Below are 13376 nucleotides of genomic sequence, written 5' to 3' on the forward strand. Positions count from 1 at the left end.
GCAAAACGAGATTATGATCAAGAAAATTTGTGTCAGGTCAACCAATAAGATGATGTCACATGTTAGTTACTTGCTAGGTACACTTAAATAGACAAGTATATCAACAACTATGTAATCAAAATATTAATAATGTCAAATAATATAATATGAATTGACATATTGACAACTATGTTTCATACAACATAACGTAAATTTTCTTTATAGATAATTGATTATTAGAGCAAGCATATTAACGTTAATCGGCTTACCTTTTGTTTGTCTGAAAAAAAAACAAAGAGGAATAGAATAGGTATCCCCTTAGATGTCGTTTATGCATCCTAGAGCAGATGGATCATCGTATCTCCTGTATTGAACACTAAATCTTATCTATTGATAGAAAGATCTTCGTCGTATATCGTTATATGTGCCCCCTCCCTATTTTGAGAGAGAGAGAGAGAGAGAGAGAGAGAGAGAGAGAGAGAGAGCAGATGGATCCTATCCCCTATATCGAACACTAAATCCTATCTATTGATAGAAAGATCTTCGTCAAATACCTTTTTTTAGGAATTCCTCATATCCAAGGTAAGCAAGAGCACCTCTTCTCAAAATCTCAAAAGGAAATATGTTGAGTCAGAATCCCATTCTAAGATTCTTGTGGTTCCGAAGGATATAACTACAGAAGAACTAGAAACAGAGAGCTTTCTAACTGTTTTCATGCGACTGTTTAATCTTAAGAATGTTAATTTTAAGAATAAATGATTGCCCTGACCTTTACTGCCCACCTCCCTCTCATATGTGATCCAATTGCGCACCCACTATTCCCAAGCGACATGCATAAGTGGGTGACGTGGTTGCTTTTTCCCGTACAACATGCATTGAATAGGTAGCGTGATTACTCAACACACATTGAATGTTTAAGGACTCTCAAAGTAGAATTCTTCATGAATTTTCTGTCAATATTATAAGTATTGTGTTAAAAACATGATATAAGAGTCTGACTTTTGAAATAGTCTCATTAGCATTTATCATTATTTACCACATCATTACTACACATCAAATATTTGAGGTCCCACAACTATGTAATAAGAGTATTAATTTTGTCAATAATATGAAATAAATGTCCATAGTTGATGGTGTTGATATGCTTATCATGTAATAAGAGTATTAATTTTGTCAATTAAAAAACGTCAACATCTTATATTGATTTTTTTTTTTTAGAAGCAATAAGACAAAAAGTAAAGTTTGAGAAGAGGGGAGGGAAGTGGATGAGAGTAGGAGATGAGAGAATCCTATTCCAATTCTCATGACACCCCTCCGATTGAACTCAGGACTGCAGACTTGACCGGAGTGCATAGTACAAAAAGCCTCAGCCCTTTCAATAAGGTTTGTGTTATCTACATACTTATTTTTTACTTCTCACATACACACCTCTTAATTTTCAACATTCGGATTGAATGAATAAGAAAATCAACGGTGAAAATTTTTAAAAGGTATGTGAAACGTAAAAATAAGTGTATGAATAACATTATTTCGTTCAATAAAAGTGGAGCGCTAAAAGTTTTCAAACGAGGATAGCATACATTTGATACGACTGTCGTTTTACATTCAAATCAAAGCAAAATCAAAGCACGACAGAATTTTTGAGAGCGTATCATCTCAGTTTCAGCTCAGGTACGCCGTATGCGCCGGTTCTCTCTTCTTCATTTCTTATCACCTGTTTGTTTGCCAAGAAAATGCCGAGAGAAAACTACGTAACAATTTCACTTGTCTTTCATAACTCAGTCAATTCTCAAAAGTTATCAACAACATATAGCGGTTTTGATCGATTGTTGGATGTGTTGTTTTTGAAAAAATAAAATGCACGGCAACTGTTTGATGAAATGTCTCAGTGAGAGCACAACCGTTTGAACTTTGTTTAATTGCCTATTTAATTAGTTTTTATTTTTTAATTTTTTTGGGGCTGATCGTTGGTAGGTTTGAGATCTTGAGGCCCGATACAGAACAATGGGTAGCGAAGAGGACCCGGTGAAGAAGTCTCAGGTGGTGGATGCCCGGGCTCGGAACATTAGTCATAATGTTCGATGCACTGAGTGTGGGAGTCAGTCCATTGAAGATTCACAAGCGGATATTGCCATTTTGCTTAGAAAGGTACATTTACCATTATGTTGAATTTGAGATACATTATTGATACAATCCATGAAAAACCTTTTGACATCCAATCTATGAAGCAGTAGTGAGCCTTAGAGAGAGAGAGAACAGTAAAGAATCATTACATATTATGAACTGGTTTTAGACCAGATATATGATATACAACTCTAATTATTATTATTAACAAGCTTGTTGATGCACAAAATCAGTGATACTTTGGAAGTGTCAAGTTTGTGACCTTTGCTCGGTTGCTCCGGTCATCTAGTGAGGATAATATATAAAGAGATAGGGGTAGGGAAGCAAACACAAACACAAGATGTACGTGGTTCACTCTAAGTTTGGCTACATCCACGGAATAGAGGAGTTCTCATTAATAGTGAAGGGTTTACACAAATACAGAAGTTCAAGCATAATCATCATTAGTGGGTTCTAATGATTATTTTAAGTACAATAATGACATTATGGATTAATTGTAGTAGAATGGTCTCCTTTTATAGTTGAGGAGAGTCTCCGACTTTCGACCGCGGTTGATGTGGGACTCTAGGAGTTTTATTCTGACATTGACATGTGTTGTGCTATGATTGGCCTACTGGTTGGAGGGAAACTTTTGTGCTTCTGCAGGGGTGCCTAAGCATGAACCCTTTAGTGGGTCCTTAAGGGTATGAAGTTGACCGGTGCTTGGTCGTTTAGGGATTGGTCAAGTATGGTACAAACAAATCTAAACACAATAGATTAGTTGGAAATCTAACTAATCATGTTTTGCACTAATTGACTTGTTGAGCTTTCACTTTGGTTTCAATCTGGGTGCTTGATGATGCATGCTAACAATTATTAGGTATATCATTAGTCAATTTGCGTATGGTTCAATTACACCAAAGTTGAGATACCTATCAAAACTTTTGAGAAACATCATGTAAGTAAGTAGCAAGTAGCAGCTACTAATCACTTAGATGTCCAAGTTAGCAATATAAGAGGTTTTTTATTTGTTTCTTTATATACTTATAAGTTATCCGTGAATGATAGTCTTCAACTATTCATGTCTGAAATAATTGCTTCATCGTTCATAGAGAAGATGGAGATATTTGCGACGAGTGACACTAATTAATGGCCAAAATTAGGCTAGTTTGGTTTAACCCAGATGTACTAAGTGGCGGGATATTTGTAACAACACTACATTTTAGGTGCATGTTTGTCAATTTCATTTGTGAACTTATTCTAGCATGGTATTTCTCTATGTCAGGCATGTTACTTTCCATCTTGATTGTATGAAAAGGAATTTTTTTATTTTTTAAGTTGATTAACTTCCCGTACTGTAACATAATGATTATTTACAAACTGTCAAATACCGTTTGAACTTATGCTAGTATTGCTTTTCTCTAACCATCTTGATTGCTGTTTGTGAGAAGGAGTTTGGGAAGTCCATAAACTTTTTGTTACATAACTGAGTATGCACCTTCTGTATCATAAAGGCTTACCTAATAACGTTAATGTATATGATATTTGTGTAGTTAATTCGGGATGAAATTCATGCTGGGAAGAGCGATAAAGAGATATATAAGAAGCTTGAAGAGGACTTTGGGGAGACAGTACTTTATGCCCCAAAATTTGATCTGCAGACTGCAGGCTTGTGGTTATCACCGGTCAATTGGAAAACCTTAAACACTTGAACTTTTCTGCTGGAATCTTAATTTTTTATTTATGCTCATTTGATTGTTATTGGGTTTTGGAAACAGCTTGTCGTTGCTGGTGCTGCTGCAGGAATATGGGCATTTAACAGGCACAGGCAAAAGACTAATGTCCACATCATGGCCTTGAACCTTGTTAGAGGTGTTCCATTGACCCCGAATGAGAAGCAAACCATATTAGACCTCCTCACGCCTCCGCCTTCACGAGGAACTCCTTCCTCATTGTGGAGGAGGTGGAGAGAACAGTGATGCGCCCTCTTCCACAAGCCCTAGTTTTCTATTTTATACCTGAAACTGCGTGGTAGAAATTAATGAACTATAGCTGAACAAGGATAGGGTCCGAAGATGTAAATCAACTTGTTAAGTAGTTTGTTTTCTTTGAGTACGCTCTGTCAACGCAAAATAAATCTGATTTTCATACAGTCGCACATAGCCGGTGATCACGTTGATTGTTTTGTTTACTAGTTGATGTCTTGTTATTTGACTATCATTTAAAATTCTTGTCCATGTTTTGGTTGGAAGTTTTCCTCCGAGATGCTTGTACTTATTTGTCTAATTCTTCCTTGGCCAAAATATCTAAACGTTTCTTTCAAGTTTCAGCTATCTACTGGTTGCAATGAAGCTCCTCTTAACATTTAGTAGATTTGTGGAAGGGTTCACTTGAGTTCACACAATTAGGTGGTTAACTCGATCAGTCTTTGTGAATGCGTATGCAATTACAAAGCCTCGTAGATAAGGGTTTAGTTACTCTTGTGAGTGACTATTAGCCGTTGATGTATTAGATCTGGTAATGCACCTATGGCTCATTAGTCATCCACACGTGTGTGGATGGGGTGACCGAGCTCAGGATATCTGTAAACCTAATTAAGAGATCGGTCTCAAAACCATTGTATGGTGACCAAGTTGCAATACTTTGGTCAACAATTAACAGGATATCTGTTAACCTAATTAAAATGCTAACCAATCAGGCTCTCAAAAGATCGCACACATTCATGTTTTCTTAAATTGGAACTATGGAAAGAAGCCACTACAAAAATTTGACGATTCTTTTATTTTCCCTATCAACGCAAGCAATACCAGGGAAGACCGGAGTGCTGTTTAAAGCCCCGGACCAAACACACTAATTTCGTGCATAAGGGTGAACGTTCTTAGAGCATCTCCAACAGCCTCTACAAATACAAATTTATTAACCAACGCGGTAATTTGAAGAGTAAATTTGCTACTTCACAATTTTTCTCCAAACTATAAAATTTAATATTATAATTAGGGGCACGCATTCAAAAGAAACTAAATAATGATATAGAAACAGCTTAAACTTTTGGTTTTGAGTACATGTTTTTGGTTTCTAGTATAAGGAGGTATAATTAGGTCAAAAATCTGTCATGCTAATTCCCCAGATGCTTCTCTCTGCTGCCAAACTTTTCGTCTTCGGAAAAGCTAGGGTTTTTGAGTGCAGATGTTCTGAAATCCCAAGGGCTTCTTCTGCTCGATATTTTTAACCATGTTTCCTACGCCAATCCCACCTGTTAAGTTGCAAAAAAAGTATTCACTTTGTCAACAGAAATACATATCTTCGCCGCCCGGAATATGACAGGTTCAACTCACTAAGAGAAATAGAGTACAAGGGGATGGTGCATACCTAACGTTACTGAACTCACAAGTATCGTGGAAGCGAGAACGAAGATAATCAACGATGCTCTTCCTAGTTTCTTGATCACCTTTCCTGCCACATGCTGCCCTATGACTGCGGAAATAGTAGTCACAGCAGCAAAGTAGAGAGCTGCAAGAGAATTACAAAGAAAAAAGCCAACGTTTTATTTGAAAGTATAACCAAATTGTCTTTTAAACAATCACAGAAACTTGTATGGCTAAGAAAGTTACCGTAGGGAACGGGAAAGCGTTTTAGGAGGTAGTACTCTACAACGGACATGGACGAAGAGAATGTCATGGCAAAGGTGGCTGTGGCACTTGATACCTGAGGAGGGATTCCCATCTCCAAAAAAAGGGGACCTAACATGAATGCTCCGCCGAGGCCAAGCAATCCACCAAGGATACCAGCTGCTATGCCACCAGCGCAATAAGCAATAAGCTTGTAAACTGGCCACTTTGTGCTTGCTTCTCCCTTCGATGCAATTACTCTGCGCCCTTTGTACAGATTAACTGCCTGATATGAAGTAACTCCAACAGCCACCGGAATCTAATTTATACAAGAAAAAATTCCATCAATGGGAGTCTCATTTTGGTCATATTTCTGGCTATCTGCAGGCACAAAGAAGTTTTTCTTTTCTTGGTACAAGAAGCATGGAAGATGTACGTACCTGCAAGAGTTCTATCAACCAATATGTTCCAGAACATTTCTTCACATAAGTCTGCACCGACAAGTAAGATTCACGTTAATCTAATTTCTTAATGCAAAGAAGTGAAGGAGACTCCAAATGGAAAGAATCAATGTAAGGAAAACCGACAACGTATGACACTAGATATAAACCTTAGCAATCTGCAATGCAAGTATTACAAGCCAGACTGCTACAAGAGCTCCGAGTTCCTTCCAGCGAACATTATCAACAGCAGAAACCTGGGAATATCACAGAAGTTAGTGCCTAAAATATTGCAGAGAAAAGTTTAAGCTTCAAAATTTTTACCTTCGTTCTTTTAGTTTCATTCTTTTCTGTTAGAGCTCCATTGGTTGCGCCTCCAGGAATATATTTGTCTTCAACATCTTCATGAGTAAAGAGAAAATTAGCCTTCCAAGTAATACTAAAAAGATAAATATCAGAGCTTGAACAGGCGACAAGAACAAATTGTAGACCAACTCACCATTTGATTGCAAGCCTTCGGAAGCAACACGTTTAATCTAAAAATAATTAAACAAGTTGCAGAGTTAGATGGATCAGTTGTGCAGAATATAAGATGAATTCGGTAGAAATCAAAGTTTAAAGCCTGCCTTTTTAGTTACAGTTTCTGCTTTCCATGCCTTGACACCCTTGAAGAATGACTTAGTTGATACCGCTGCAGATCATGAACACTCAATGAAGCTTGTCCAAGATGTGAATGAAGAAGAATTGTTAAGAAATTGTTACCTAAGAGGACGACAAATAGTAGGATTGTGATCATCCAGTCAGAAAGAACCACATTCAGAGAAACGCCAATGCTGATCCCTAGAACCAACACTGGTTGGAAAAGAAGTGCGAGATCATAGTCGATGATGGGCAACTCAAGTGTAGGATGCCTTCGCCTTAAATTGTACACGACCGTTGAAGTTGCTGTACCCGTGATCATACCTGACTAAGCGCAAAGAAGCGACATTCAGATTTTTCAATGGAAAACATAAAAAGCAAAAGGTAAAATAGCATCGGGAGCGAGATGAATTAAATAAAGCCCCTCTGTGCTATATGAAACTATGTACTTACATTTGGATACTGCTATAGCTGATTTCTGATCAAAGCCAATGATGAGGGTGAGCATTGGGATGAAAAAGCCACCCCCACCAACACCTCCCACACTCCCAAACGCTGCCCCAACAAATGCAATCATCGTACCAACAGCAATTTTCCAGCTGAATCTGATTTCCTACACGTAAAAACTACAATTCAACTTTGAACTATTTCGACACTCGAAGTACCACTTAAGCTTGAAAAAGTGAGCTTTGCTTATGAGAGAACAAAAAGGTATGTAGTACATTGTTAATTGATTGTGTTGGCTGGGAAGTACAACTTCAACACACACAAATTCGGAAGTTTCATGCCTAATCGATCACCCTTGTGGCGACGTGCATTTTCTCAGAAGCCAAACAGTTCATGTATATCACAATCAACTTAGAACAACATGCATTGACTTAGACAACATTAATCCCAATAAATTTTATTCGAAAATTGGACATACCGGCCACACATGCTTATATCCCAAGTTTGATTCAACCTCTTTCCCAGTATTATTTTCATGCCTTGAAGGTTGTGACTCCACCAGTTCTTCATGCGCTGAAACTGCTGCTGATGATAATGCTAACAAAACCAGCAAACCCAGCAAACCAAACCGAACAGTTCCAATCATAATCATACTTGACATCTTTCTTTTTTTCAGAACTTGCTCCTCCAAAGCAGCAAACGAAACCGAAAATTATAGCAAAAGAATGTATCTGAATGCATGTACTTGTATAGAGATACAATCTTGTTATAGCAGGATCTCCAAAACGGGTAATTTTTTTATTGCCTTTATTTTTTGAAGATTCAGTACTGGACACTGAATGATGATTGATTCTTATAAGATTCACAAGGCACGATCGAGTTGATTATTTTCCAACTTTGAACCTCCCTAATTATTCCTCACCAACAGTCACCCATATATTTATTGCTTGTTGGAGCAGCAGGCGTGTATTTATTACAGAACAAGGAACTAAAAATTTCACACCGATATATTTGTTACTGTTTTCTAACCAAAACAAATAAACTCAATTTGGAGGGTTCGGATCCCCCTCTCCTGTTGGACAAAGGCACGATTTCGAAATTTCACAAATAAGGGAATGTCAACTTGCTATTTATTTGAACTCAAAAAAAAAAACTTGCTACTCCTTTGAAGGGTTAATCTCAATTTACCACCTTGAAGTTTCTTGGTTTTTAACATTTGATACATGAAGTTTTTTTTTTATCCTAGAGTGATACCTAAAGTCATAATTTTGGAACCGTTTCATATATCCGTTAAGGTTACTGTTAAGTCAACCGTTAACTGGTGACATGACACTCGAGTAGACAATAACTGGATACCATGTGTCATTATGAGCCCACATGAAAATTAAAAAATTAAAAATTAAAAAATAAAAAAAAGAGAAAACCTAAATCTTCCACCGCCATTTTCACCCCCAAACTGCTGCAAATGCAGAGTCCCCACCCCATGGCCGCCCTTCCATCCTTCTTCTCCAACATCTTCGCTTCCAAAAACCTTAGCCTTTTCCTTTTGCCCTGTGCTTGAAGCAATACAGGTACTTTATTGGCTTTATTTGTCTCTACCACTGCAATCGTAGCGGACATTCCAATCTTACCCTCTTTCTGATTTCCCTTTTTTTTTTCCTCAAAATCCAAATGGGTTTTTGACAAATTCGTCAACAAGAATCTGTCTCTCTGGAATGCAATCCTTGTTGTCAATTTAAGGGTCGGTCAATTTGACAAAGTTCTTCGACGTTACATAGATTTGAGGCAGTGGAATGTCGTGTTGGATAGCGGTGCCATTACGTTTGGTTTGAAAAATTGTATTGAGCTGGGTATTTGTGGGTTCTTCGCTTAGAGGAAGAAGAGCAGAGAGTTATGGAGGTTTGGAGAGAGAAGAAGAGGAGAGAGAGAGAGGAAGAAGAAGGAGGAGGAAAAGGAAGATACTTTCATGGTTTAGGGAGTGTGCGGACGCCTGAGAAGGTGCTGGGTGAGAATGAGAGGGAGAGAGTATTGTGGCGGTTATGGGTGGAAGGGTAGCCATGGGTAGGGGCTCTGCATTTGCAGCAGTTTGGGGTGAAAATGGTGGTGGAAGATTTAGGTTTTCTCTTTTTTTAATTTTTAATTTTTAATATCTACATGGACCTATAATGAAACGTGATGTTCACTTGGATGCTACATCACTAGTTAACGGTTGACTTAATAACGACTGTTCTAAAATTATGACTTTGAATACCACTCTGGGATGAAAAAAACTTTATATACCAAATGTTGAAAATCAAGAAACTTTATGGTAGTAAACTGAGATTAAGCCTTATTTGAAAGTACACACCAAACATTATAAAATATATAAAAAAGGAAATACAAATCAAACTAGGTTCTTAGCCAATGTCGATCGATGACCACATAAATAATAACACAAATAAGTCGGAAGGTTTTACAAATTTACATCACGTTGAATTGAGATTTAGAGGGATTTTAATTCTGTTAATAAATTTAGAAGTATTCAATCAAGATTTTAAAATATTTTATTAAAATTCTTAAAAATCCGGTGTATTCAATTAGAATTTTAAACAAGTTTATAATATTCCAAGTATATCCAATTGGAAATTTATTTTAAAGAATTTTAAAAAGTTGAGAAATTTGAGAAATTTCGTAGTGTATTTTAAACATTCACAAATCTTACCTCCCCTGAGTTTTCAAGGGAATTGAATCAATATTTTATAGGGTGTGATATCCACACACCCCATTTTACTTCTCACACACCTTTTTAATTTTCGGCCGTCGGATCGGATGAATTGAAGAATATCAACGGATAGAAATTATCAAGGAGTGTGTGAGAAGTAAAATGGATTGTGTAGATAGCACACCCCTATTTTATATGGAATCTTTACAAATCAATTAAACTTCATAAATCTATTAAAATCCTTTAAAATCTCAATTAAATACATCTCTATTATTCTCTCCCGTGCTGCTCACCTAAGGTCTTCAAAATGAGAACCTGTGAGGTCCTATTGAATATTTAATACACACAATTAATTTCAAGCAAATTTTAAGGGGGAATTAATAAAACCTTAATGTTATAAATTCATTGCCTAATATATAATAATAACAAACCATGCCTAAAAAACTTTACAGATATAAATTCATTGCCTAATATATAATAACAACAAAACATGCCTAATATATGTAATAATACATGCTTAATTAAGTGAAATTATATTTATAGAAAACTTCATTCTAATCCTTGGCAAAGATGACTTTTAGACTAAAACCATGACTAAGATCAAAGTACAATTGTCGCAGCCCGTCCCGAAATAAATTATCGATGACGTGAATTGACTATTTTACCCTTGGATGTGAGCATTGTGGTGTGTTATGCATGTAAATGGGGGTCCAAACTTGCATTTTTTCCCTAATTTTTGGAACAAATTGGAAATGAGTTTTTGTGGTTTTGGTTGGTGACCCACGTGGACCACTCACACACACACACACACACAAACCCTTCCTCTTTCTTCTCTCATGTGCTCTCTCCCTCGGACTCACTCTCTCTCCTTTCTCCCGTACGGACGAACATCAAATCTAGAAGAAAGTTTGCAGATCGAAGGTTTAAAGGAGACTATCGTGTCCTTGAGGTTCATATAAATTGAATGGTACCATTTTTAGGTAAGAACTCCTTTGAAAACCCTAGTTTCTCTCGAACTCTGATTTAGGTACTATTCATGCAAACGTAAAATCTCATGTTTTGGGGGATTTCAAGCTTATAGGTAGCTTAAGGAGGTCCTCACAAGGCTAGGAGTGGTTCGTTGGAAGATTTTGGACGTCGGAATAGCGAGAACGACGAGTTTTAAGAATTACCGGAATATCGAGGCTTTTTCCGGCGGGTTTCTGGCGGTTTCAGAGCTCGACTCAGGTATGGTTTGGTTCGCCTTGGTGAGATCTTTAAAATGGTTCAAGTTTCATGAAGTTTGGTGTTAAAACGAGAGAGATATAAGGTTTTGAATTTAACCCAAAAACTGGAGAAGTCACCGGCGTTCGGCGACTCGTCAGAGAAGATGAAGGTATATTCCGTCAAAACTGACGGACTATGCTAACGACGTTGGATGACGCCGTTAATAATTAATGGTATATGCTACCTTTCTAACGGAATATTCCTTAACGCTGTTAGGGTTACTGTTAGTGTGCCTGGCACGTGCCCGCACGTGGGCGGCGCGTCTGGCCGTGCCTTGGCCAGCGAGTGGCGGTGCGTGGGTGGTCCGAAAATTATTCTAAAAATATGGGGATGTTCGTGGAGTTGTGTAGATCATGTTGGTATATTCAAACATCCCATTTGAGCAATGTATGAGAAATTATTAGCTAGTATTGGTTAGGTGCTTTAAATTAACGTTTATTCAGTTAATTCGCATATAGGTGAGACTTATCCCGAGGACGAGCGCAGTCAAGGGCGACTCGGGGGCTACGACCCTTCGACATACCAGTGAGTGGGCTTTTGGTTTTTAGTATATACTTATATACTTGATATTTTCCCAGAAAAATGCGTTTAAATGAAGTATGCCTTGAATGCCATGCATATAAATTTATATTCTGTATATGAATTGGTATATGATGCATAATATATAATTGTGGTGCTATGGATGCTCAGGTAAGCCCAGTGAGTTATGCATTGTGATGTGATTTAATGTTGTGATTAATTGAGAAACATAGAGCTCATAAACCTGCACATAGGGTGATTGTGATTTAGCCAGAGATATGGCACATGCCTATTATTGATGTCACCTCCCGCACCATATGCTCATATTGGATCCAATTTAGGTGCATAGTCTTGTTGTACAGACCATCATAGGTGGTTCCGACTTGTAGGTGACTAGCGATTTATCGCCCAGCCATCATGAGAGAGTAGTATTGAGCATAATTATATTATACCCAGTCTTGGCGTATAGACCTTTTCATTGGTTCTGACTCTTGTGCAGTATAGTGCCGTATAGGTCATTGTAGTGACTCTGGCTAGATTGACTATTGAGCTATGAATTCAGCCGTACAGACTTATGCAGGAGTTCCGACTAATATGTTATATTTCCATGAATTTATTCTCACCTGAATTACTTACTCTGTTATATCTTGGCATGGCATACTTTTGATTATGAATATGTGAAGCATGATTTGAATTGATATATTTACATATATATTTATGCATATGTATATATATTCTATTTCTGGGAAAATTATACATGTTTTATGGTGAAGGGTTAGAACTGTTGAGAAATGAAATGATTTTGTAAAACATTTGTTTTTGCCCACTCACGTTTTCTGTTTTGCGCCCCTCCAAGTTTTAGGTAGACTGCTGTTGGTGGCGTACGAGGATTCCGGCGGTTTTGACATATTAAAATAATTGTAGGACATCTTATGGTACTGTTTAACTAGTACTTGTCCTATTGGACTGCACTTAGACTTTCCATGCTCTGATTATGAATAATTGCTTTTGTATCTCACTCCTAACACTTCCTATTTGTTAGTGGACATTAGTAGCTTTTGGTTTTTATTTATACATACATTTCTTATCTTATTTGCTTCCGCACTGTGCACATGGCTATGTCACCCTACGTGACGGCTAGCATGCCTCGATCTCGGTCGGGGTGTGTCAACAATTTTAGTCCCTTGATACATTAATAACCTCATTTATTAATTGCATTTTGAATTTTGAATTATTTATCTTTTTCTTCCTAATTTTAATGTATTAATTTTATTTCATTATAATTATAATTCTCATTCCATTTATCGAATGTATTTTGTTGTAAACATTTAGATAAACTAATTTTTGTTATACAATATATTTCGATGTACTTTGTCTTTTTCATTTAGATACATTAAATTCATTATCATACATTTCGGTGCATACATTTAGGTACATACATTTTGGTACATACATTTAGGTACAAACATTTAGGTACATTAATTCAATATAATACATTTCGGTACACACATTTAGATACATTAATTTAATATAATACATTTTTGTGCATATATTTCAGTACATACATTTCAGTATTAACATTTAAATACATTAGTTCAATATAATACATTTCGGTACATTAATTTAGTCTTTCAAGTTCGAAGAATGTTAAATAAAATTAATAAATTAAAAAAA

At 36.7% G+C, this 13376-nt stretch overlaps 2 protein-coding genes across 3 annotated transcripts; one reads left to right on the plus strand and one right to left on the minus strand.

The window, feature by feature from the left end:
* Positions 1-1512: 1512 nt before the first annotated feature.
* Positions 1513-4333, plus strand: LOC126609788 (cytochrome c-type biogenesis CcmH-like mitochondrial protein). 2 transcript variants are annotated; one of them, XM_050277717.1, is made up of 4 exons: positions 1513-1650; positions 1954-2127; positions 3636-3767; positions 3861-4333. In XM_050277717.1, the coding sequence occupies exons 2-4, from the start codon at positions 1984-1986 to the stop codon at positions 4059-4061; spliced, it is 477 nt and encodes a 158-aa protein (XP_050133674.1). In that variant the 5' UTR covers positions 1513-1650; positions 1954-1983; the 3' UTR covers positions 4062-4333. The 2 variants fall into 2 exon arrangements, with proteins under 2 accessions (XP_050133674.1, XP_050133675.1); XM_050277718.1 differs by lacking the exon at positions 1513-1650 and adding an exon at positions 1665-1730.
* Positions 4334-4982: 649 nt separating this feature from the next.
* LOC126609964 (sulfite exporter TauE/SafE family protein 3-like) lies at positions 4983-8072 on the minus strand. Its single transcript, XM_050277890.1, has 11 exons — positions 7695-8072; positions 7223-7382; positions 6893-7093; positions 6757-6821; positions 6630-6666; positions 6455-6531; positions 6301-6387; positions 6131-6181; positions 5694-6009; positions 5452-5592; positions 4983-5335 (listed from the first exon to the last, which is right to left on the minus strand). Exons 1-11 carry the CDS (start codon positions 7875-7877, stop codon positions 5250-5252), a joined length of 1404 nt encoding a protein of 467 aa, XP_050133847.1. The 5' UTR covers positions 7878-8072; the 3' UTR covers positions 4983-5249.
* Between the last annotated feature and the right edge of the window lie 5304 nt (positions 8073-13376).

This window comes from Malus sylvestris, chromosome 17 (genome assembly GCF_916048215.2).
Source record: "Malus sylvestris chromosome 17, drMalSylv7.2, whole genome shotgun sequence".
Taxonomy (NCBI): Eukaryota; Viridiplantae; Streptophyta; class Magnoliopsida; order Rosales; family Rosaceae; genus Malus; species Malus sylvestris.